This window comes from Dama dama, chromosome 9 (assembly GCF_033118175.1).
Source record: "Dama dama isolate Ldn47 chromosome 9, ASM3311817v1, whole genome shotgun sequence".
Lineage (NCBI taxonomy): Eukaryota > Metazoa > Chordata > Mammalia > Artiodactyla > Cervidae > Dama > Dama dama.
In genome coordinates, this window is record NC_083689.1 from 70335377 (window position 1) to 70361615 (window position 26239).

The following is a 26239-nucleotide window of genomic DNA, read 5'->3' on the forward strand; positions in this document are numbered from 1 at the left end:
TGTTGCCCAATGTTTCCAGACAAGTTACAAATCTGGGCTTTAATTTGACATCTCCATGTTTGTGCATGTTGTCTTGAATTAAAAAACAAACAAACATCGTAGTTGGAACATAATTTTTTAAACGAGATCAGTGTGGTTCCATTTACGAAAACTAGTATGCAATGTTTAGCCATCTTCATTGCCCATGCACACATGTTGTTAAGTTACTTCAGGCATGTCTGACTCTTTGCAACCCTATGGACTCTAGCCCGCCAGGCTCCTCTGTCCATGGGATTCTCCTGGCAAGAATACTGGAGTTGATTGCCATGCCTTCCTCCAGAGTATGTTCCCAACCCAGGGATTGAACCCATGTCTCTTATGTCTTCTGCGTTGGCAGATAGGTTCTTTACCACTAGCATCACCTCTTCATTGCCCACGTAACCTTTATTCAGAGGTCCTATTAATTCTCTACAACTCTGCAGAAGTTTAAAAAACATTGCCTTCAAAAACAACCTTCCAGCCCTCATGGACCACTTTGGTATGAGCAGCTCTGAACACCACTACCCTTCCCCCCACCAAAAACAAAAACAAAAACCTCAAGAATGTGTTATTTCAGGGCTTATGCAAAGTGAAATTAATTTCCAGCCTTCTTAACTGTTCATGCAAAAATACTTCAAAGTGACTAAAACCAGCCTTACTTTTTGTCTTTGACTAACTCTTCTGGAAAAAACAAAAATTTAATTGAGTTGTGCAAAAGATATAACACAGGAATTGATTATATATGGAAAAGACCCTTTATCTTTCCAATATAATTTTAAGAACTGAAGTGGTTTGAGGACGTTTAGCCTTTTGGTGGAAACTGGTAACATGATCAAAGAAGACTATTATATTTGCAAACTGGCTTTTCCAAAACAGAAAGCCTCTTTTATTACTCCCTCCCTCTTTTCTTTCCTTGTATTTATTTCTGCCTTGCCTCATTCTAAAAATTCCATCAGAGCCTACCAATTGTCTACATAAACACCTAGAATTGTAGCACCAATGCAGCCGAAACAGTGTAAATCACATGACAATTGATTTTCTTACCCTGGTGTCTCCAAGGACCACTCACTACCCTACCTTCTTCTAACTGCTAAAATACCATTCTGGTCCCAGGGAAAGCACTTAATGCCTTCTATCTCCAGAGCCCTGAGAAACCGGATCTACCTATAATGGCAAAATCACATTCACTTCTATTTTCCCAATGGGTAAATAGATACCTGTACACTCCCATGATTTGAAACCCTTGATGTCCTAAGGAATATAACATTTGGAGTCAATTTAAAAAAATCATGAAATGCTTCCATGTTAAGTCCTTTAAGTACCAAATTAAATTTGCTGATTTTAAGTTGTGGTCAGCTCCTCTCCACAGCTTTATTAACCAAGGTCGAAGTGTGTTTTCTGTCTCCCCAATGAGAATTCTTGATGGATAACAGGATTCATAGGGTCTAAAGAGAATGTACAATTCTAAAGTGTACCTTTCATGTTTTGGAGAGATTTCTGCAATGACCAGAAAGATTGACTCAGTTTTAGTATAAAAAATTAGGACTGTGTGACAGAGGTTGATTATGCATAGATGATCTAGACTCACTCTACCCAATGTTCTTGACTCCGTGGAATGTCATCAGAAACTGATGGAAAAATTGTCCTGCTACTTGAGGGATTCTGACATGGTGATATCTGGGCACTGTCTTCTACATAATGCCTTGGAATCTGGGCCCACGACTTAGTGAGAGTCATCAATAATGTAGGCATTATCTTCTGCTTGGATAGGCTTCAGAGCTGCATGTTTCAAAGCTCCAACATGAGACTCCTTCAAGGGAATCACACTGCAGAAAGAATAACATGATTAAGAGAAAAGCACTTCTCAAGGATGAGCAGCACAGTTCTTTATGTTCAGGCAATACTGGGTATTTGCATTTCCTAGAGCATCATTCAGACAGCCTATGAAGTCAATAGAAACTTCCAGATTTTCTGAATATGAAGTTTTAGGAAAGTCTGTTTAATAAAGTGATAGAAATCCTCAGCAGTCATTTCAAAATTTCAGATTGGTCTCCTTCAAGAGACTTATGTAACAGAAAACAAAAATTGAAAATGTAAGAAGACAAATGTCAGACATCAAGATGAAGTACTAAACCAGGCTGAACATTCACAAAGATGGCCAAGGGAATGGTTTGGTTGGTTTTTCCTGAATGAAAACTGTGACCCTTTAGAGAAGGCTAAATTACATCTATTTAGTGGTCTATGTCCTATATTTAAGATAAATATATATCAGCATACAAAATATCAGAGCATACTGGATATAATAAAATAGCATTGCTTCATCTAAGTGTGTACTAGATCATGGAGTCAAAAATCTTACCGTGTCTTAATGGTCAAAATTGGAAAGCTATGCGTTAGATGGCTTTTATAGCTTGTACACTCACACATCAAGGGTACAAAAAGGTAATTTGTGGGGCTTTGATACAGCTACTTTCTTAGAACTTGTATGCAGTCACTATTTTCATTACCTAAGCCTGCCCAGAAATGGTATTAAATGCACTGAATCTTCACTCAGCTCTGATCTTTAAACAGATTAGTCACATATGTGTGGAAACAGTTTAGGTGTCTGTGGTTCAAAATAAGTCAATGTGATAAATTAATAGCTGCCCCCAAAATTACATGATGAGGAAATGCTCAGCTTTGTTTTATTTTGTGTGTGTGTGTGTTATAAGGTATTTTCTACAATAAATATTTTCTTTTCTAATTAGGGGATAAAAAGTGAAAATTTAAAAAATCTAAACAGTGAAAGGACTAAGAGGATGCTATTTTCCATTCTTTTCTGCCTATAGGGAGTATTTATTTTTCTTCCATTTTTGGAAGCAGATAGTCAAAAACTTCTATAAGTCTGAGTTTTGGACTCTAGGAGACCTACACTTGGAGTCTTTTAGCTGCTGTGTGATGTGACTTTTGATATCACTTAACATCACTAAATTTGTTTTCCAAACTGTAAACTAAGACTAATACTAGTACCTGTCTCACAGGTTTTTTGACATGAAGGGCATGCCTACAATAATAAATGTCAACATTTATGGAACAGTTGCAATATGTTGGTCATTGTTCAAGGCATGTTCTGTGGACTGGCTCATGTGATTAACTTAGGTATAGGAAAGACTGTGTACAAACATCCAATGAAAGAGAACTAGGAATAATGGATGGTGGCTTAAGAGGGATGGGTTTTATCAAAGAAAGACTTTGCCTAAAGCCCAAGCTGGACCAGATGAAGTAGGCTATTTGGATTTGGAAGTAGGTAGTGGTTTCCCACCTTTGCAGGTGTTTGGGCAAGTGACTACAGCGATGCATATAAACAGGATTTAACTTTTTATTGGGCAGTGGGATAGATTTACACAGCTATAAATTCAAACGCTTTTGAGGCCACACAACTAATGTAATTGATCACAGCAGGCTGGGTATGGAACAATATGGGATGGTGGGACCGTGGAGAACTGGAGGCACATCCCAGCTTTGTGGGTCTTCAGCCTGGAGGTGTCCTCCTCCAGATCTTTGCAGAGCTGCCTTCTGCTCCTTTGGGGCTCACTCACATAGCCTATAGCCCTGCTCTGTATTCCCTATGGTATTTCTCTGGAAGTTCTATAAGTGCCCTGCTTATTTATCTACGTGTTTTCAGTCTGTTCTGCTTATCTCTTTGGAATATAATAGGGATTCAATAGACATGCAATAAACAAAGCAATGAATGAAATCAAATAACAAACCAAACAACCCACTCAAATGGCCCATGAAACAAAATCTGGTTTAGTTCTCTTGCTCTAAAAGGTCTGGTTTCAGGTGCTGTTTCTGTACAGTTCTAGGACATTTGCAGAAAACATAGACCTGTGTTCTCATCACATCACTAAAATCATCACTGGAAGGTTGGACAGCAATGGAGATCCTCTATATGCTAGATTTTTCAAAATCCAGAGTACAAAACGGAGAACTCGGAAGGAAAAGAGGAGAGAGGCAGAGGCATTTTCCTTATTTTTAATAGAATAAGAATATCAAAAGGCATTGACACTAACTCTTTCAAACTTACCGTAGTAGCTCCACCTTGCTACCCAGGCAAAGATATTCTAAATTGGATAAGAAATGAAGAGAAAATTAAACATATAAGCTAAAGGGTTCATGAGATTTTTTTCCCAATAAGTGTATTATTACTGTTATTACCTTAATATGAGAAAAATAGGTACAGATATCAGACACTGAAAAAATTAATTACGAGGAAAGAATATTTTTGAAATGAAGGGGAAACAAATCAATCTGGGCTCTACCCTGATAACTCCAGATAACTTTTCTTGAATCTCTAGGAGTCAAATAAACCCCTTAGTGGAAAGTATCTTGTGATTATTAGGCTTAATGCATTCACCCACATGACCTAGCTTACTTTAATATAATCATATTTCATTGCAAAAAAATGGGAGGTTGTGTTTCTCCTATAGATGACAGGTTTTACACACACACACACACACACACACACACACACACATACTGGTGGAAGGACACCAGGAGGCCCTGGGTGGCTGCCTTGTGAAACCCTTTGTTCTCTTCTTAGTCCTGAAATCATGTATCCTTCTAATGGCTCATTTGGTTCCTCTGTTAAGTGGGTATTGTAAAACTCTCAGCAATTTCACCCTCTATAGGAACAAAAATTGGTTATTGAAGGAAGGGGAAAAGGAGGAGTGAACAAATCTTGTATATTACACTGGTTTGTTGATATCCAAATCCCAACTCTACCTAACCAATCCTTAATTCTCCATATCTAATTTCTCCCGTGGAGAACTTAAGTATCATGTTTCTCTTCACTGGGAAGATAATTTTAAGATAAATAAAAATAAAAAAGAACAAGGTAAGAACCAAGGAAGTTATGTGAAACCAAAATCATATGGAATGTAGGGCTACAGGTAGTTTGGCTCAAGAATACTCCTGTGGGCACAGTCCTGAGGTGACTTACTTTTTTTAATCCAGAATACCACAAACACGAGCAATACTACCAAGAGAGCAACAGAGATTCCAATGGAGACTCCCTGGTTGGTGCTCATCCAAGGACCTTTTACCAGCCCCTAAAGAAGCATCAGCAGATCAAAAACAAAATAAAAAATGACAGAATAAAACCATATTATTAGAATTATGGGTAGAACACACTTCCTAAAATAAATTACCCAGATACATTTATTAACATTTGGCTAGTTCTTTATCATGAGGGGTGAGACCAAATGATCTGAAGTTATAATCATACGGTGAAATTCTAAGACAATTTAAAATTCAAATATATTTGGGGATGGTGGAAATGTATATCTTGCTTGTGATGGTATTTACAGAGGTGTATACAATTGTCAAAACTCAAACTGTACATTTCAAATGAGCCTGTTTTATAATATATAAATTATAAATACTTTTAAAAATGAGTAAGTTATTCCCATATGTACTATTCTGATGATAGTAAAACAAAGAAAAATTTTCTCATGTAAGTTTGACACATTTTTTAGTTCTGATGTTTTTAAAAATATATATACACGTTTGGCTGTACTGCACAACCCATGGGATCTTAGTTCCCCAGCCAGGGATGGAACCTGTGAACCCCTGCATTGGAAGTGTGGAGTCTTACCCACTGGGCTTCCAGGGAAGTCCCTACATTATTTTAAAAGTTAGTTTTTCACTTATCAATTGACACTGTCTTTTCATGTCAGTAAGTACACTGTGGTGCCAACAATTGTTAATAGCAATAAGTGGGCATGTCTAATTGACAAATTAATTAATCCCTATTATTGAGTATTAAGGTTATTTGAAACATTTTTATGATTATAAATAGCAGCAAAGAACATCTTTTCTTATACATCTTCATGTATTTGTTCAATTCTCTCTTTGGGTGGAGTTCAGGAAATTGATTTACTACTAGGACAAAATATATACTCCTTGGTTTTCAGGATACCTGGGAGACACTGACATCTTCAGAGTCAAGACACTAAAAGCCCACAATTTTGCTACTGCCTATTGTGGATTTGCTTCTGTAATGAGTCTACTTGTTGTTAAACATACCTGACCTAGAGGTAAAAAAAAAAATCCTACCATTCAGAATACTTGTTTCTTTTTTTTTAAATCCAGCATAAATGTAGCTGTATAACAATATTACAGTCATTTACACAGTGGCAGTTCTGCTATTGAATAGATATAAACAAATTCTATCCATATTCATCAGATCAATCAGTGCCCATAGCTGATTGGTGAGAGTGGCTAAAATCTTTTATATCATTCCTGTATGGTAGTGTTATCATTGTCACTAAGGTATGCAACATAAAGCCATTTGATCTCACACTAAATAACTCCACTTCTCCTGAGCTTGACTTTCTCTTACAATGGCCATGTTGCAATTTCTCACCACTTGCAATCAGGACTACTCTCATACCTAAACTCTTTTGGTTTGTTGCTTCTAACAGTTACTTGCACATAGTAAAAGGAAAAGTTTTTTTAACCAAGTGAGCCAAAAGAAAATATTCTATTGGTAAATTCTTTGAACTTACTCACAGAGATCAGACTTAAATGAACATCATGAGACTACAGCTCCTTATATTTTTTCTCAAACTATGTATAAGAATATCCTACAGAACCACAATGTTGTTCAAGACCTTAGGACCTTAAAAAGTCATCATATGGGGAGGATCAGGGCTTCATAAGTGGCTCATTGGTAAAGAATCTGCCTGCCAAGCAGAAGACATGGGTTTGATCTCTGGGTGTGGAAGATTCCCCGGAGAAGGAAATGGCAACCCACCCCAATATTCTTGCTTGGAAAATTTCATGGACAGAGGAGCCTGCAGGTTACCATCCATGGGGTTACAAAGAATTGGACAAGACTTAGTGACTAAACACCAGTAACAAATGGGGAGGATTACATATAGAAAGACTCAGTAGTGGCCTCAAAACTTCTCAATAGGAGGATACAATTGGGTTGGAAAAAGATATTAGAAGGCCTAAGTTTAAGCAAGCACACTTTGATTTGCATAATATTTTTGGTTGGGAAGGCCCCCATTCCACCATGTCAATTCAAGGCATGCCATTTCTCTAATGATGATCTAAGTCTTCCTTGATATGTAATGTTAATTCACTATCCTTGAATTAATTCACTCTTTTTTCTGATTTTATGGCCAGGAGACATTTTGTAGAGTGATTGTGTGGAGTAAAATATCACTTTTTGGATATTTCTAACAAAATAGTGCATCTATATAAGTTTTTTAATTAATTAAAGCATCCCTATTTAAGAGTCAAATTCTTTTCTTCCTTTATTTTATGAATTAGAAATAATCAACTGTGAACAAGACTTATAATAATACTTTCTAATGTAACTTGCTTCCAAGGAAACATACAAGTGAATCAGGCTAAGAAAGTAGGAAGGAGTATGCTTACAACTTGATAGCAATGCCAAAGAGGATCTGGAGACTCTGTCACAGTGTCATTCCCATCTGCTCAACAAGAAGGAAAATTTATTAGAATTATAAAAATACTGAATTTTCACTGCAAACACCAAATATATTCACATTGCTTTATGGTAATGAATAAAAACTTGAATAATCATATGGCCAAATGCTGTAGGCACTGCAGGAGTTAAATCAAATAACTAACATTATTTAATTTAACCTGTAAACCAAGCTTCTTAACCATTTTCATCACCCACCCTTCCAAAATGGACCCCCTTTTTTCCATCTGTGGGAACAAGTATATGTTCACAGAATGTTTACCTACAATTTTTCAGAAGTTATAGTGGCCCATTCTCAGAACTAGGTTAAAGATTACCACTTAAAGTAGGTAACCAGTTTTTTCATGACAGCTATGAAACTGCCGGTGAGTGCTCAGAGGCCACTGCACATCAAACAGCAGAACCACACTTTTCAAAACAGATGTTACATTGGCTTTAAATTTAAAATGTGAGTGAAATGCATTAAGATATCCCAAACAGGTATCATCCAACTCCTACATTATGTGCCAGTGTGCCCAGATGTTGATCCAAAAGAGCTTTAGAAAATATGCTACATCAGCCCCAAAACTAATGTAATATCCTCATATCCAATATATGCAGAATTTCTAAGGATACTATACGGGCTTCCCTGATGGCTCATAATAAAGAATCTGCCTGCAATGCAGGAGACCCGGATTCAACCCCCAGGTCAGGATAATCCCCGGGAGAAGGGAATGGCAACCCACTCTAGTATTCTTGCCTGGAGAGTTCCACAGACACAGGATCCTGGTGGGACAGTCCGTGGCGTCACAAAGAGCTGGACACAACTGGGCAACTAACACATACAGACACACACACACACACACACACACACACACACAAGGATGCTATGTACCTAAAATCTTGATATAAAAGAATATTATGCTTTAAAGTTTTGAATGTTCAAATTTTAATAGTGTTTTGAAATATGCCTTTTGTTACACAGAACATATACTGTTGACCTTCCTAATCAAACTATCTGACATATAGGTCAGACACAGGATTCTTTCTTTACTGAGTATCTATTATATACCAAGACCTTTATATTCTTATACCAATTTTCTTAATCCTATCTTACAGCCGAGGAAGTAGTCCTGATATGGTTGAAGTTTCCAACTATAGAAAGGGACAAGAGCTTCAGTTTATAACCACTACACAAGTTACATTCTCATCCAATGAAAATACTGAAGGTCTTAGAAAATCCTTAACTACTAACAAAACTTTTGCATGTCATTTTGCAATGGCAGTGAAAATGAATCCACCATATCCACTCTAAAGTTTTACACATTACATTACTGTGTTTACATTTTAATTATTCTGACAGTACTTCTTAGAGAGCCAAAGACAATATCTACAGTCTAGGCTTTGTGCATGACCTGTATTATAACCTTAGGTAAGTGTTTCAGGTATAGAATGGGTGATTTCTAAAAGCAGCATGGGCTTGAGTAAGATAAAACTTGACTTCAATGTTGACAATGTCCCTCAACAATGTGACCTTGATTGAGGTCCTTTGCATACTCATTTATGTATGCATGCACATAAATGTATATATTAATGTTTCTAGCTAGGGTAAGAGTTAGAACTACAAGCTGTTGATAGCACCCATCTCATAAAGCAGTCATATTAGATGATGCATATAAGGTGCTTAACACCATGTTAGACAAATATCAGCTATTACTATTATGTTACTATATAACAATAGGAACAATGTGGGGAGAGACACCATGCAATGGACTTTTCAAATATCTTATTTTTCATTCCTCACAAACTTGCCGTGAGGAATGCAACATCTTGCCCATGGGTACACAGCTAGTAACTGGAAGTTGAACTGAAGGCTGTCTGTCTCCAAAACAGAACTCAACAGGCTCCTTAGTCTGGCAATGGAAAGAAATAAACCTGCCCTGAAATAATTAAATGAGATAATGTTTTCTTTGCATTGTTTGTTTAAGAAGGCCTTCTTATCTCTCCTTGCTATTCTCTGGAACTCTAGATTCAGTTGGATATAGCTTTCCCTTTCAGTTGGGTATATCTTCCCTTTCTCCATTTCATTCAAGAATGGGCATGATAGAGGACAGAAATAGTAAGGACCTGACAGAAGCAGAAGAGATTAAAAAGAGTTGGCAAGAATGATGAATGATACAAAAGAAGAATGATACAAAAAGGTCTTAATGACTTGGATAACCCTTTCACATGCTAACAAGGTTATGCTCAAAATCCTTAAGCTAGGCTTCAGTCATACATGAACTGAGAACTTCCAGACGTTCCAAGCTAGGTTTAGAAAAGGCAGAGGAACCAGAGATCAAATTGCCAACATTAGGTGGATCATGGAGAAAGCAAAGGAATTCCAGAAAAACTATTTCTGCTTCATTGACTATGCTAAGCCTTTGATTATGTTGTTATTGTTCAGTCACTAAGTCATGTCTGACTCTTTGTGACCCCATGGACTGCAGCATGTCAGGCTTCCCTGTCATTCACCATCTCCCAGAGTTTGCTCAAACTCATATCCAGTAAGTCAGTGATGTCATCCAACCATCTCACCCTCTGTTGTCTCCTTCTCATCTCACCCTCAATCTTTCCCAGCATCAGGGTCTTTTCCAATGAATTGGCTTTTCACATCAGGTGGCCAAAGTATTGGAGCTTCAGCTTTACCATCCATCCTTCCAATGAATATTCATGGTTGATTTCCTTTAGGATTGATTGGTTTGATCTTGACTTCTTTGATCATGTAGATCAAAACAAATTGTGAAAAATTCTTAAAGAGACAGGAGTACTAGACTATCTTATCTGTCTCCTGAGAAATGTGTATGCTGGTCAAGAAGCAACAGTCAGAACTGGACATTGAACAACTGACTGGTTCAAAATTGGGGAAGGAGTATGACAAGGCTACATATTGTCATCCTGCTTATTTGACTTATGTGCAGAGTAAATCATGTAAACTGCCAGACTGGATGAATCACAAGTTGGAATCAAGATTGCCAAGGGAAATGCAACAACATCGGATATGTAGGTGATACCACTCTAGTGGCAGAAACTGAAAAGGAACTAAAGAGCCTCTTGATAAGGCTGAAGGAGGAGATTGAAAAGGTGGCTTGAAATTCAACACTTGAAAAACTAAGCTCTCATCTTTCCGTGCCGCCAGAATGGTGCACATGAATGTCCTGGCTGTTGCTCTCAAGAGCATCAACAATGCTGAAAAGAGAGGCAAACACCAGGTCCTTATTCGGCCGTGCTCCAAGGTCATCAGGTTTCTAACAGTGATGATTAAGCATGGTTACTTTGGCGAATTTGAAATCATTGATGATCACAGGGCTGGGAAAATTGTTGTGAACCTCACAGGCAGGCTAAATAAGTGTGGAGTGATCAGCCCCAGATTTGATGTGCAACTCAAAGATCTAGAAAAATGGCAAAATAACCTGCTCCCATCCCGTCAGTTTGGTTTCATTGTACTGACAACCTCAGTTGGTATCATGGACCATGAAGAAGCAAGACGAAAACATACAGGAGGGAAAATCCTTGGATTCTTTTTCTAGGGATGTAATACGTACAAACACAATGCCTTGGGGGTGGGGGGGAAACTAAGCTCATGGCATACAGTTCCATTACCTAATGGCAAATAGAAGGGGCAAAAAGGGAAGCAATGACAGATTTTATTTTTTTGGGCTCCAAAATCACTGTGCATGGTGACTGCAGCCATGAAATGAAAAGATATTTGCTCCTTGGAAGAAAAGCTATGACCAACCTAGACAGCATATTAAAAAGCAGAACATCTCTTTGCTGACAAAGGTGAGTAGAGTCAAAGCTTTGGTTTTTTTCAGTAGTCATGTATGCATGTGACAATTGGGCCATAAAGACTAGCACTGAAGAATCAATGCTTTTGAACTGTGGTGCTGGAGAAGACTCATGAGAGTCCCTTGGATTACAAGGAGGTCAAACCAGACAATCCTAAAGGAAATCAATCTTGACTATTCATTGGAAGGACTGAAACTCAAATACTTTGGCCACATGATGTGAAGAGCCGGCTCACTAGAAAAGGCCCTGAGGCTGATAAAGACTGAAGGCAAAAGGAAAAGGGTGATAAAGGGTGAGATGGTTAGATGGTATCGCTAATTCATTGAATATGAATTTGAGCAAACTCCAGGAGATAGTGAAGGACAGGGAAGCCTGGCATGTTGCAGACTATGGGGCCACAAAGAATCAGACATGACGTAGCTAATGAACGACAAGTGATAGTTTGCTGGTACATCTGTCTGTCAAAAGATGGGTGGCAGGCCATATGATGACCAAAATTCCTTCCATACTAAAATTATTTGTTTTGTGAGGCTTTAACCCACTGAAGTCTGACTTGGGCATTGTGAGGATTTGGCGGGGGAACCTCAGAGACACTGCCAAGATGGCAGCAGTCAAAGAAGTGGTGGGGACACAGCTGTTCCAATGTCTGTTCCATTCTGAAAATCTCTACTTTGACCAGGTTTTAATGACATATTTTAGAGATTGATTCTCAAATGAATTGGTCCCTCTGTGCGTCCTACTGCAGGCCCATTTTCTATTAACCAGCTTCCAGGGATGACTGTCAAAAGGTAGGCCATACTGGGGGTGTGCTACAGATTGGCAGCTCCTGAGCATGATGAGTCATTTGCATGAGGGGTCTTGAAAAGCCTGACCTTGTTTGAATGCTTCATAGGCACAAGGACACATAAGCCAGCTCTGCATTGCAAAGGAGTTCAGCATGTGCCACACCCCCAAATTTACCACCACAGGCAGCAAGTTAGCTGGGAAAGATGACAGGATTCAGCATCACCTTTCACCATCACAGGAAAGACAAGACATATCTTACATCTGAAAAGAATATGGATTTTCCAAAATTGGGGAGAGCAGGGAGACTTTTCTGGTGGAATAGCCCAATCCTAGTAGGACATGCCTCTTTGGTTCTCCTGCCCATGTTCTCAACCCATCTCAAAGTGTCCATGTGAAATGAAAGCTTAACAAGGCAGCAGGAGGGCCTTGTGGCTCTATGTAGTTTCTGGAGCTTAGGGGAAACATCAACAAGTGACTAGTCTGGTCTAGACCAGATTAATTTGGATTTAAGCTTTTTAAGGCTCTGTCCAGGTGATTAAACCTACTAATAAATTTAAAGAAAAGGCTGGTTCATTTAATTTAGAGAAATGCAGTTACACATGTGGATGTTTCTAAATCTTGCAAGCTATCTATGTTGCTCAGGTGTGCATATTTCTGGACATGCTAAGTGACAGTCATAGTTGCCAGTCTATATATCACTTACCTTTTAACTATGTTCCAATCTTTATCTAATTTAAATCCTTGAAAAAATTCTACATCAGTAAAATTCCATCCATTTTACAAAGGATAAACACAGATTCAAAGAGGGTAAGACATTTGTTCAAGTTGTATAGCTAATTGGAGTAGCCTTTGTAGGTACTCAAGTCAGACCTGTGTTACTATAGAATATATGCTTTTAACAGTGTGCTAATATTTATCAAAATTTGAAAGCTCCCAGGCTTTCAGGAAAGAAAACAAAGTTACCTGTTGAGCAAGAGTACGATGGTGAGCAAGTTTTATTTGTTTCATATGGGGTGGTAGGCTTGGTTTCTGCAGCCTGCGTTGGGGAAGATAAACAAGGTACTGAAATGATAAGAATGGAAGAATGTTGTTCAATTCGTGGAGGAAAATTTCCAACTCCAGCAAAAAATAGCAAACAAAACTAAAATTAGGAATTACCCTTTAACTCTTTCTTAAAGAAATATTCAAGGATGCCCTTGAGACATTACCCTGCCATTTATGTATTTCATTATCATGAATAAATATTACCTAGATAATGATCTGAAGAGCTTATCAATAGACAGAATCATTTCTCCTTTTATACTCTTGGTATCCTCTTAAAACCTATCAACAGAGCATCTTATATAGGACACTCAATTAAGCTTTTATTCATACCAAACTTTTATTCATACTAATGACATTTCAGTTCTGTGGAGCATGGCCTTGGGGCTGGCACTAATTCACCTTGTTCACAACAACCCTGATCTTGATTTCCTGACCTCATTCAAGTTTATAATTATCCATCTACATCTTTCCAGGGAGATGTACACATTGACCAGCACAGAAAACATACTGAGATTATTCAATTTCTTGAAGTCACTTTATGGAGACAGTACTGTCCACTGTCTGAGTCTTGTTAATAAGCCTCAAAGCAATGTTCCTGGTACCCTGGCTCCTTCTGCAGTTGTGTTCTGGTCAGTCCTTTCATAAGACTGATTTCTTATGTTATCTGACTCATCTTCTATTTCTCACCAGAAAGCTTTCCTGAGAATTCTCAGGGCTATGTTTCCTTTTTCCTTTCCTGAAATCTCTACTTTATTTTCTATCAAACATCTCACCTGACCTGCAGAGTTGACCAGTTGCCTCTTAATAAGATTTCTACATCCCTTCCTCTGAGAGCATCACAGAACTTTAGAGCAAGGCAGTGGCGCTGGCTGAGCAAGAGTTCCCAAACCTAGACTTTCCCTATTGCCTCTCATTGGTCTTCTTTCCACTTTCTCACCATGGACTTCACATTTCAGCATTACCTGTTCTCTTGTTCTGAGCTATCTTTTGTTTTCTGTTAAAATTTTTGTTTTTATGGGATTTTTTTGGTCACTGTTGTTGATGGTAGATTTCTTTCTTTTTTTTTTTTTTTTGGTTTTGCTTTTGTCTAATGCTCAAATTTGTAGCAGGATATGACTCTCTTCAGGAATTAAGAACAGGACAATAAAAGAAAATCAAATGATCACAGTCTTCATTCAACTTAAATCTGTGCAGAAGACCAGTTGTTCTTAACTTCTTTCTGTAGTTTTGGTCCTTGTGGGCATTTTCCTGTTCTCCTGTTCTCCTAGGACCTTACTTCCAATCAGTTCAGGAGTATTCTAAGCGACTAGCATGGACAGGGGTGAGGAGGACAGAGAGGGAATGAATGCAAATACAAATGCCCCTGCTACAGATCTGTTCCAGTGCTAACATCCTTTCTATACTGTAAAGTTCAACTCTAAACTCAAACTCACTAGGAAGCTATCAAGACATGTATAAGACTCAACTAATACTCCCTCTAGGAGGTCACACGAACATATGCACCAATACTTTCCTTCTGAACTTCTGCTTTAAACAAAGGCCATAACTTACACATGCCCTCAAAACAGGAGCTCTATTCCAGCCACCTCAGCAGGCACAAACTATTAAGCTAAATCAATGTTGAAAAAGTCAACAGATGCTCTAGTGTATTTTTCTTGCAAACTTTTATGGCTGTAAAAATCCCACTTTCAACCTAAAGACCTCCTTCCAAATTCAACTTGAAGAAAATCCTTCAGATCCCTCCTCACTGAATACACACATGGATCAACAGGGGTGAAGGGAAATCAATGTGTTCCCTCAGATATTTTGGCTAAGAGTTTGTGATATTTCTGTTACTCTTCAGTTCCAGAGCCACTTCAAAGTGCCAAAGGGTTGTGGAGGCTTTGAGAATCTCCATATAAAAGTTACCTTTTTAATCCTAAAAAGAGAAACTTTGAACCCAAACATGTCCTCAGAATGAGAAGTTATTTCCCCACCTATAATTCAAAAATATTCTCCATTTATATTAAACCTAAACTATTATCTAACAGAAATTTGAAGTATGAACACTGTAGCCTGAATTGAAAAAAACAAATATATGCATTCTAAATTGCATAATACTTAAATCTGATATTTACTTTGTCATCAGTATAAATGGCATTTCTCTGATACATGAACAAAGGAGGTTAGAAGCAAAATGTGTAAGTCACTGACACCCTGAAAAAAGGAGAGTAATTGTATGAAAGCTTTTCCAGTGAGGATGTCAGATCAGAACAAACTCATCCAAACATAAACTCTATGTTCAGTATAGAATGCAGCAAAGGCCAACATTCAAATTAATGGGCACAATTTAGACTCAACCATTTTCTATTCATATGACTGAACAGAAACAACAATGAACTCAGACTCTGTGCCTCAGTCCTCAGGAATATAAAGTAGGATTGAATCACACTGACAATGGGTAGGGTTGTCATAAAAATTAAGTGGCTTAATAGTTGTAAAGCAGTTAGCATGTTTCCTGACACAGGACATAGAGTAACCATTAACTTCACTGAAGTCTTATCCTCATGTGTTGGGTTAGGCTTCAGAATGGATTAAAAGATCTCTATTCAGAGCTCCTTGAAAGGGCAGAATCTCATTCACCAGGACCTGTTCTGACATCCTCCTCTCCTTTAAATCTCCTCTCCTTTAAAGCCTTCTAGGATCAGAGGCACATCTGTTTACCTGGCTGGGAGTCCTCTGTGGGTGTTGCCATTGGAAGAGCAGAGGTAGGAGCCTTCGCTGTCATTGGAACAGGGGTCGTCGTGATTGTTGAAGTCGTGGTGGTAGTTGTTACTGCAGTTGTAGTGGTAGTCGTTTTTGGAATAGTGGTGGTTGTCATTGGAGTAGTGGTGATGGTAGTTGTTGGAGTAGTAGTTTTTGTTTGATTAGTCTTGGTCATTGTTGGAATAATAGACTGGGTTGTTTCTCTTCGAGGTGTAGTAGTCATGGTCATTTTTCTGTGAGTAATGGTGGTTCCTGTTCTTTGAGTAGTGGTAGTGGTGGTAGTTGTTGGAGTAGTGGTTGTTGTGGTTGTTGTAGTTGTAGTTGGAGCTAGAAATTAACATGAAAGCAAGGATTGAATAAGCTGCAGGTAACAAGAGCAGTGTGCTGGGCCTGTGAACAAGATGACCAAGGAGACTGTCCCCAGGTAGTACTCAGTATTTATTTCCCACGAACTCCAAATTCTCATCATTAGTCAGCTAAAATCTGTGACAAGAAGGGAGTGAAGACATGGTCACAGCAAGGAAACAGCTGCATTGAAAGGATGAAATTTCAGAAGGTGCTGAAAGAAAAAAACCTGACATATGGGATTTGTATTGAAGCACTTTCTAAAGACTAGTTGTGCATACCAAATCTATGTATCTTCAAAAACATCTGTGAGAAAGAGAAAATTTCTAGAACCTGAAACCATCTTTACCCTCTCAGTGGTGTACACCGAGGACCTAAATAGTAGTTCCTGAGAACCAAAATATTTGCCAGATAAACAGCATTCAGTTTGATTAGTCTTAGGGGTACTCTCCCAACAGAACCACATCTTAAATGCAGATTACTTTAAACCATTCACATATACTCAATAACACAAATGCATTTTGAATCTGGTTAGAAGAGAGACTAGATATTTTAAAGTTCCTTTCTACCTAAGAGATAATAACAATAGGTAATAACTTTGACTCTTTCCAGAGTCTGAAATGGTATAGGATTCCAAACCACTTACTGAAGTCCTCAGAGTTACCCAGAGAAAGAACTGGAACTAGAATTAAGCCAAAACACAGTGCCTGACACAAAAGCAGAAATTGTAGGGTTGAATGAAAAATAAGTACTTTTTTTTCTTACCAGGCGTCTTTTTGCACAGAAGTATTCTTAAATTTCAACTCTTCTAACTATGAATTGTAACCTCAAGTCACTTAAATAGGGGAAAATTGGTGTGAAAACTATTTTGAGGGATTCAAGCCAACTTAATTTGGACACTAGCTAATTTTTGCCTTAAAAAAGAAAAATATTTTCAATAGGTATTTGTGAGTCCTATTATGTATAAGGCATTAGTAAATATTTTAGGCTTTGGGGTGTCCTGAGATCTTGGTGGTAATTGCTCTAATACGTCAGTGTGAAAACAACCATAAACACAATATAAACAAATGGATGTGGCTATGTTCCAATAAAACTTTATTTGTAAAGCTGTTGGTGAGCCTGTTTTATAATCTGACCTGACCCTGGAGCTAGAGTTTGCTGACTCTGGTCCAACAGTGTAGTCAGAGGTTTTGACGAAAAGAGCAATCTCAATCCCTTCCGTTCAGTCTGAAATCAAATCTAGACAAAAAAAGGAAGTAAGCAAAAAATCTGATAAAGGACTGTAACAAGGAGGAAATTGAATTGGCTTGTTTAACTATGTCGCTTCCTTGGTTGTAAATATTTCCTGAGGAAGAAGCTAGGAAGCTAAGGGTAGAAGAAGATGCTGAGGAACAGCGTTAACAGAAGTTTGGAAAGTAAGCTCATTCTGTGAAAAGTGCAAGAAAACTTAAGCAAAGAATTGGATTGGAGGTGGAGTCACTTTGGCTCAGTTATAGACGAGTTTCCTGCTGTACAAGGCAATGACTTTAAATATTCATCTATTAAAGAATATCTAAACACTATAAAAGTCCCCTACTAATTTTTTTCTGTATCATTGAAAAAATATTCAGCCAGACCAATCATACAATTTTACAACTCTAAAAATAATCTCTTCTCCATATGCTACCTCCTTAACTATGTCTCTAGCACCAGCCTATTTCCCTTAAATTACCTCCTAGATGTACTTTCCTCAGAGTCAGCTATTTGCTGTATCAAACTTGACCTTATTTTACTTTCCTTCAAGGACACAAGCCAAGTACAAAAGATGGGAGATTGTAATGTAATATCAAGCTCATTTAAATTAAACAAGAGACATAGCTCAAGAAGGCTAGGGGCATTGGGTTCTGTTGTCAATGGAAGATCTTAGTGGGAGAACATTTATTAGGAAAGAGCACCAGAAACTAGGAAATCCTGAAGAACTTGATCCTTTCATCAAACAGTTAGGAAAACTAGAATGTCTACCTCAAGATGGAAAAATGTAAACTTCCTAGTTTCTTGAATTTCACAAAATTTTTAAAAGCCACAAGTCAACAGCTATTGAGATGCAAATGTTCTCATAGAGCAATAAGGCTATTTTAAATTTAAAACTAGTGATTTAACAATAAGGGGTGAAACCTGTTTCAAAAAATCCAAGACAGAGCAGAGGGAAGGGGTGAAACTATATAGGCTGTTACATTGTGGCTCAGCTGGTAAAGAATCTGCCTGCAATGTGGGAGACCTGGGTTTGATCCCTGGCTTGGGAAGATCCCTTGGAGAAGGGAAAGGCTACCCACTCCAGTAGAGTGGCTGCCTTGCAGCGCTGGAGTGACTTTGAGGAGATACGCCACTTCCAAGGGCAGAGAAGTCCCAGCAAGATGGTAGGTGCTGGAGCAGCAGCTGCATGGCACTGGAACGACTTTGAGGAGATACCCCATGTTCAAGGGCAAAGGATAAGCCCGAGCAAGATGGTAGGAGGGGTGAAATCTCATTTAGAATTAAACCCCATACCTGCCAGAGATGCTCAGAGAGCTCAAACAAACCTTGCGTGCACCAGGACCCAGAGACTCCACAGAAACTGAGACAGAACTGTGTCTGAGTGTCTCCTACAGAGGTATGGGTCAGCAGTGGACTGCCGCAGGGGCAGGGACTCTGGGGGCAGCAGACTTGGGTATGGCATAAGCCCTCTTGGAGGAGGTCGCCATTAACCCCACCATAGAGCTGCCAGAACTTACACAGGACTGGGAAATAGACTCTTGTTTGGAGGGCCCACACAGAACCTTGTGCTCACCAGGACCCAGGAGAAAGGAGCAGTGAGCCCACAAGAGACTGACCCAGACTTGCCCGTGAGTGTCCAGGAGTCTCCGGGGGAGGTGTGGGTTGGCAGTGGCCTGCTGCAGGCTTGGGGGCACTGGGCAGAGCAGTGCGCACAAGGGACCTTTTGAAGGAGGTCACCATTATCTTCATTACCTCCACCTAGTTTGCCCCAGGTAATTAACAGGGAGGGAACACAGCCCCACAACATCAACAGAAAATTGGATTAAAGATTTACTGAACATGGCCTCGCCCATCAGAACAAGACCCAGTTTCCACCTCAGTCAGTCTCTCCCATCAGGAAGCTTCCATAAGCCTCTTAGCCTTCTCCATCAGAGGGCAGGCAGACTGAAAACCACAAAACCACCATCACAGAAAATTAACCAATCTGATTACATGGACCACAACCTTATCTAACTCAATGAAACCATGAGCCATGCCATGTAGGGCCACCCAAGATGGACGGGTCATGATGGAGACTTCTGACAAAACGTGATCCACTGGAGAAGGGAATGGCAAACCACTTCAGTATTCTTTCCATGAGAACCCCATGAACATAATGAAAAGGCAAAAAGATAAGACACTTAAAGAGGAATTCCCCAGGTCAGTAGGTGCCCAATATGCTAATGGAGAAAGTGGAGAAATAGCTCCAGAAAGAATGAAGAGATGGAGCCAAAGCAAAAACAACACCCAGCTGTGGATGTGACTGGTGATGGAAGTAAAGTCTGATGCTGTAAAGAGCAATATTGCATAGGAACCTGGAATGATAGGTCCATGAATCAAGGCAAATTAGAAGTGGTCAAACAGAAGATGGCACAAGTGAACATCAACATTTTAGGAATCAGCGAACTAAAATGGACTATAATGGGTGAATTTAACTCAGATGACCATTATATCTACTACTGTGGGCAGAAATCCCTTAGAAGAAATGGAGTAGCCATCACAGTCAACAACCAAGTCCAAAATGCAGTACTTGGATGCAATTCAAAAGCAACAGAATGATCTCTGTTATTTCCAAAGCAAACCATTCAATATCACAGTAATCCAAGTCTATGCCCTGACCAGTAATGCTGAAGAAGGTGAAGTTGAATGGTTCTATGAAATTTGACAAGACCTTCTAGACCTAACACCCAAAAAAGATGTCCTTTTCATTATAGGGGACTGGAATGCAAAAGTAGGAAGTCAAGAAATACCTGGAATAACAAGCAAATTTGGCCTTGGAGTACAGAATTAAGCAGGGCAAAAGCTAATTGAGCTTTGCCAAGAGAATGCACTGGTCATAGCAAACACCCTCTTCCAACAACACAAGAGAAGACTCTACACATGGACATCACCAGATGGTCAATACTGAAATCAGATTGATTATATTCTTGCAGCCAAAGATGGAGAAACTCTATACAGTTGGCAAAAACAAGACTGGGAGCTGACTGTGGCTCAGATCATGAACTCCTTATTGCCAAGTTAAGATTTAAAATGAAGAAATTAAGGAAAACAACTAGACCATTCAGGTATGACCTAAATCAAATCCTTATGATTATACAGTGGCAGTGAGAAATAGATTCAAGGGATTAGATCTGATAGACAGAGTGCCTGAAGAACTATGGATGGAAGTTTGTGACATTATACAGGAGGCAGGGATCAAGACCATTCTGAAGGGGAAAAAATTCAAAAAGGCAAAAATGATTGTCTTAGGAGACCTTACAAATAGCTGAGAAAAGAAGAGAAGCAAAAAGCAAAGGAGAAAAGGAAAGATATACCCATTTGAATTCACAGTTCCAAAGAATAGCAAGGAGAGATAAGAAAGCCTTCTTCGGTGATCAAAGCAAAGAAACAGAGGCAAACAATAGAATGGGAAAGACTAGAGATCTCTTCAAGAAAAGTAGAGATACCAAGGGAACATTTCATGCAAAGATAGGCACAATAAAGGACAGAAATGGTATGGACCTAACAGAAGAAGAAGATATTAAGAAGAGATGGCAAGAATACACAGAATATACGAAAAAGATCTTCATGACCCAGATAACCACGATGGTATGATCACTCACCTAGAGCCAGACATATGGAATGCGAAGTCAAGTGGGCCTTAGGAAGCATCACTGCAAACAAAGCTAGTGGAGGTGATAGAATTCCAGTTGAGCTATTTCGAATCCAAAAGATGATTCTGTGAAAGTGCTGCACTCAACATGCCAGCAAATTTGGAAAACTCAGCAGTGGCCACAGGACTGGAAAAGGTCAGTTTTCATTCCAATCCCAAAGAAAGGCAATGCCAAAGAATGCTCAAACTCAATGCACAATTGCACTCATCTCCCACACTCGTAAAGTAATGCTCAAAATTCTCCAAACCAGGCTTCAACAGTACATGAACTGTGAACTTCCAGATGTTCAAGCTGGATTTAGAAAAGGCAGAGGAACAAGAGATCAAGTTGCCAACATCCTTTGGATCATCAAAAAAGCAAGAGAGTTCCAGAAAAACATCTACTTCTGCTTTTACAGAACATCTACTGTGCCAAAGTCTTTGACTGTGTGGATCACAACAAGCTGTGAAAAATTCTTCAAGAGTTGGGAATACCAGACCACCTTACCTGCCTACTGAAAAATCTGTATGCAGGTCAGGAAGCAACAGTTAGAACTGGACATGAAAAGGCAGACTGGTTCCAAATAGGAAAAGGAGTAGGTCAAGGTTGTATATTGTTACCCTGTTTATTTAATTTATATGCAGAGTACATCATGAGAAATGCTGGGCTGGATGAAGCACAAGCTGGAATCAAGATTGCTGGGAGAAATATTAATAACCTCAGATATGCAGATAACACCACCCTTATGGCAGAAAGCGAAGAAGAACTAAAGAGCCTCTTGATGAAATTGAAAGAGGAGAGTGAAAAAGTTGTCTTAAAACTCAACATTCAGAAAACTAAGATCAAGGCATCTGATCCCATCACTTCATGGCAAATAGATGGGGAAACAGTGGAAACAGTGACAGACTTTATTTTGGGGGGCTCCAAAATCATTGCAGATGGTGACTGCAGTCATGCATGAAATTACAAGACGCTTGCTCCTTGGAAGAAAATTTATGACCAACTGAGACAGCATATTAAAAAGCAGAGACATTACTTTGCCAACAAAGATCTGTCTAGTCAAAGCTATGGTTTTTCCAGTAGTCATGTATGGATATGAGAGTTGGACTAATAAGAAAGCTGAGCGCTGAAGAATTGATGCTTTTGAACTGTGGTATTGGCAAAGACTCTAGAGAATCCCTTGGACTTCAAGGAGATCCAACCAGTCCATCCTAAAAGAAATCAATCCTGAATATTCATTGGAAGGACTGATGCTGGAGCTGAAACTTCAATACTTTGGCCACCTGATGCGAAGAGCTGATTCATTTGAAAAGACCCTGATGCTGGGAAGTATTGAAGGTGGGAGGAAAAGGGGACGACAGAGGATAAGATGGTTGGATGGCATCACCTAGTCAATGGACAGGAGTTTGAGTAATCTCCTATAGTTGGTGTTAAACAGGGAGGCCTGGCATGCTGCAGTCCATGGGGTGGCAAAGAGTTGGACATGACTGAGCGACTGAACTGAACTGAACAATGTATATGCAACAAGACTGTGTTGACTGTTGTCAAAATATCTATCTTATATATGTGAAATTCTCTGTAAATCTTAAAATGTTAAGAAAGAACATTTTAAAATTCTTTTAAGATATGATCTAGAGAAAAGGGCAGTTCTTCAAGTGGAATAAATTTAGCTCCATAGAAATGTTCACTATACCTCAATGTGGAACAGTGAATGCATTTTCATTAAGCAACTAGAACTCCTGAAGCACTGCTTTAGGAGATGCTGACTAGAAAGGTCCTCTAGCCTATGATCCTGAAACAAGATTAGTCTTAATATTTCACTCCACACAAATACAAGTTATTCTACTGAAGATTTATTAGAAAACAAAACTATAAGAACCTCCTGTTTCTCTATTAAAGGAAAAGGGAGTTAATATCAAACAGAAAACTCTTATCTCTGGGAACCTACAGTAAGTGATCAAAGGAAGTAGGAAGACAAACTCACCTGGCCTTATACTCAACTCTTGAATGATTTTTATATCATTGAACCACCCTCTTTTCTCAATACGGCAGCAATACAAGCCACTGTCAGATGGGACAGTATTCTCTATGGTCAAAGACAAATCCCTTTCACCAATATTTCCTTTTAGTTGATAACGTCTGTCCTTCTGAAAACTGACTTTGTATCCATCAGTCCAGATAATGTTACTTCCGCAGCTCAGCAAAGAACATGCCCCTCTTCCCCAGCATGTGATTGCGATTTCTCCAGTATATGAGCAGGGTAGCCTGACAGACTGACCCGCTACTCCAGTCACTCGATGGTAAGAGGTTACACCATCTGTAAATAAAGAGACACCAGAGCATGAGAACATGCAGTCTCAATATTTTAATTTTAATAAATTTAATTTTTTTCATATAGCTTATTTGGTTTGAAATTATGTGACTGTATCTTGAGTTTTTAGAATTTAGTATAAGCAAATTTCCATGTTAACATGTTCTTCAGCAGCATCACTATTTACTAGATGTGATTGAAGATGAAAGATCATAGAAACATTTTTCTCGCTTGATGAAAACATCCTATACTTCACAATAGGACAGATTTTCTAGAGAAATATCAGGATAAAAGTCAAATATATGTTCAGCCTTTTTGGTGAATATGATCAAAATTTTCTCCAAACGATTTGATTGAAACAAATGACATCTAGTAATGTATGAGTATGTGGATATTCATCCTGTATTTGACAGGTATCTGTTTATTAAATATGCAAAACACACTGGTGGCTTTTCCTTTCTCCTAGATTTAATCACTGTCTTAACTAAAATCTGGTTTAAAAACTCTATTGCATTCAAAGTTTTGATTTTCAATTTTTATTTGAATTTTCCAATGGCCATTGAACATAGTCACTTCATAATGCCCTCTCTTATTTAAATTTTAAAAAACAGGTCTAATATTTCGTTAAAAATCATTGACTACAGGGCAGAAGTCTTGTAAACTCTTTAGAAGTCAGTTTTTAGGAAAATGGGTTTATAATACTTTCAGGAGAAATTGAATCTTATACGCTTTAGGGTCATCCCAAAAAATTCAAGCAAGTATCCTTCTTGAGCTATGTACAATGAATCACAGTCCACTTACCGAAGCAAAACCAAAAAATTGGAGAATATTCAGTAAAATACTAAATTTTGCCTCTTAGAAACAAACAGGCAGGAAGAGTCTCACCTGTGGCAGTGGCTTAAAAACCCTGCATTGGCAAAAAGTTCCTAAAAGAAATATGAGATTTAACAGCTAATCATAGTCAGGACTTCCCTGGTGGCTCAGACGGTAAAAAAGCGTCTGCCTACAATGTGGGAGACCTGGGTTCGATCCCTGGGTCAGGAAGATCCCCTGCAGAAGGAAATGGTGACCCTCTCCAGTACTCTTGCCTGGAAAATCCCATGGACAGATGGAGGAGCCTGGTAGGCTACAGTCCATGGGGTTGCAAAGAGTCCGACACGACTGAGCAACTTCACTTTCACTTTTCATAGTTAGGACTAGGCTGAATCTGGGAAGTGCTTTGGGAATAAGACACTCATTGTTATATAGTATAAGAGTATTTTCTTCACTGGAATTCTGATAATATTCAATTTTGCTTAATATCATTTTGGGATCACAAAGCTAATACATATTAATTTAAAAAATTTGTTATAGAAGTATAATTTTAAATTGCACTTTTACTCATATTCCACCTCTAAAGATTGTTTTTAAATTTTAGGATATATCTATCACTAATTTTCTCCCCTCTCTCATAGAATGTTTTGAATTAAAATATTTTATCTATTAAAAAAAATTCCCATATAGCACAGATGGGGAATCTTAGTTCCCCAGTGAGGGATGGAACCCACACGCACTACATTGGAAGCATGGAGTCTTAAGCCACTGGAAAAGAGGGAAGGTAAAATATTTTCTTTTTAAAGAAATGGTTGCATATGGTTAAAAAAAATAAAAAAGCACAGAATGGTACAATAAAGGACTCGTCTCCTTCCCATCCATCCCCATTTCTTCTTCCCATTCCCTTCCATTCCATAACAATGGTCACTGTTTACTACATACACATGAGTAGCTCATGCATACACATGAACAACACAAATGGCAGCATATGCATATGCGCTGTATAATGCCTTGTTCATCTAGCTATAGATTTTATAATTCTTAGTGTTTAAGCAATTTCTTTGGCTTAAGGTTTCAGCCTTGTTCTTTGCTCACTAGTTGACCCCGTTATTTTTAAACAATGCCCTAGAAATCTACCCTGCTTGACCATACCTACGAACTCACTACATTCCCCCATCCTCAGGGCTTCCAAAGCACAGCCCACCTGTTCACCTACCTGTCAGAAGGAGTAGGAGGCCCAGGATGGCTACCCAAGGGTGCATGATGCTACTGGCCTGAAGGAAAGTGAAGGCTGTCTGGTTTGTACGCTCCCAGGCAGATGGTATCAGATTGGACACCACTAGGTGCCTTTCCAGGGGTTCCAAATAGCTCAGGTTCCTTATGCCCCAGCACAGAAAAAATTGAGCCAGAGCCTGAGGGATGATAGATGAGAAGTGATCCATTAAAATAGGATGCTTGTAAGACTTACAAGGAGACAGGTGACCACTGTGCTGCCTCAAGGACTTGTGGGTTACATTTGTATAACCAAAGGAAGAAAGAGAGGGGAGAAGACCAGCTTCCTTTTCACTGTTAGTCTTCTTGGATGGGAGAATGTTTGATCCTGGATGGTGCATCCGGCACTGTCATGGCACTATGGAAAAATTATTCCAGGTCTCAGGACAATGACGGTTGTTCAGTTTGAAATGTCACATATCCAACTCTAGCAAATGTTTTAATCTCTACAAATATCAGTTTCTTCTCCTTTATAATGAATGTAATAATAGAATCACCCCAAACATCTGGACAAGGGTTCACAATAAGATAATGCTCTGAAAGCATCAAACACAGTCCTTTCCTATAATAAGCACCCAGTAACTATTGTTTATTATCAACAACTCCAAGAATAATATTGATAGTCCGGAATGCTCCCCTATGAGATGTTACATACAAAAGCTTCGGTATAGTGGCAAGTCCCTATTCAGCACTTAT

The 26239-nt window shown here is 38.8% G+C and overlaps 2 protein-coding genes across 2 annotated transcripts; one reads left to right on the forward strand and one right to left on the reverse strand.

Moving 5' to 3' along the window:
* Positions 1 to 750: 750 nt before the first annotated feature.
* LOC133061458 (hepatitis A virus cellular receptor 1-like) lies at positions 751 to 25533 on the reverse strand. The gene is made up of 8 exons (XM_061149470.1): positions 25488 to 25533; positions 23132 to 23464; positions 15857 to 16225; positions 13073 to 13171; positions 7447 to 7502; positions 5000 to 5108; positions 4085 to 4121; positions 751 to 1844 (listed from the first exon to the last, which is right to left on the reverse strand). Exons 1-8 carry the CDS (start codon positions 25531 to 25533, stop codon positions 1742 to 1744), a joined length of 1152 nt encoding a protein of 383 aa, XP_061005453.1. The 3' UTR covers positions 751 to 1741.
* Positions 10672 to 11077, forward strand: LOC133061457 (small ribosomal subunit protein uS8-like). Its single transcript, XM_061149469.1, has one exon. It carries the CDS (start codon positions 10675 to 10677, stop codon positions 11062 to 11064), a length of 390 nt encoding a protein of 129 aa, XP_061005452.1. The 5' UTR covers positions 10672 to 10674; the 3' UTR covers positions 11065 to 11077.
* Positions 25534 to 26239: the final 706 nt, after the last annotated feature.

What these genes read in the sequence shown, in the direction of transcription:
- LOC133061457 (XM_061149469.1), top strand. Translation starts at nt 10,675, where the DNA reads ATGGTGCACATGAATGTCCTGGCTGTTGCTCTCAAGAGCATCAACAAT.
- LOC133061458 (XM_061149470.1), bottom strand. Translation starts at nt 25,533, where the DNA reads ATGCACCCTTGGGTAGCCATCCTGGGCCTCCTACTCCTTCTGACAG. An exon ending in CACAGAGGACTCCCAGCCAG is followed by an intron (nt 13,172 to 15,856) that starts GTAAACAGATGT and finishes TTATCATTTCAG; the next exon opens with TACCTTGTTTATCTTCCCCA. An exon ending in GGTATTCTGGATTAAAAAAA is followed by an intron (nt 4,122 to 4,999) that starts GTAAGTCACCTC and finishes TATCCAATTTAG; the next exon opens with AATATCTTTGCCTGGGTAGC.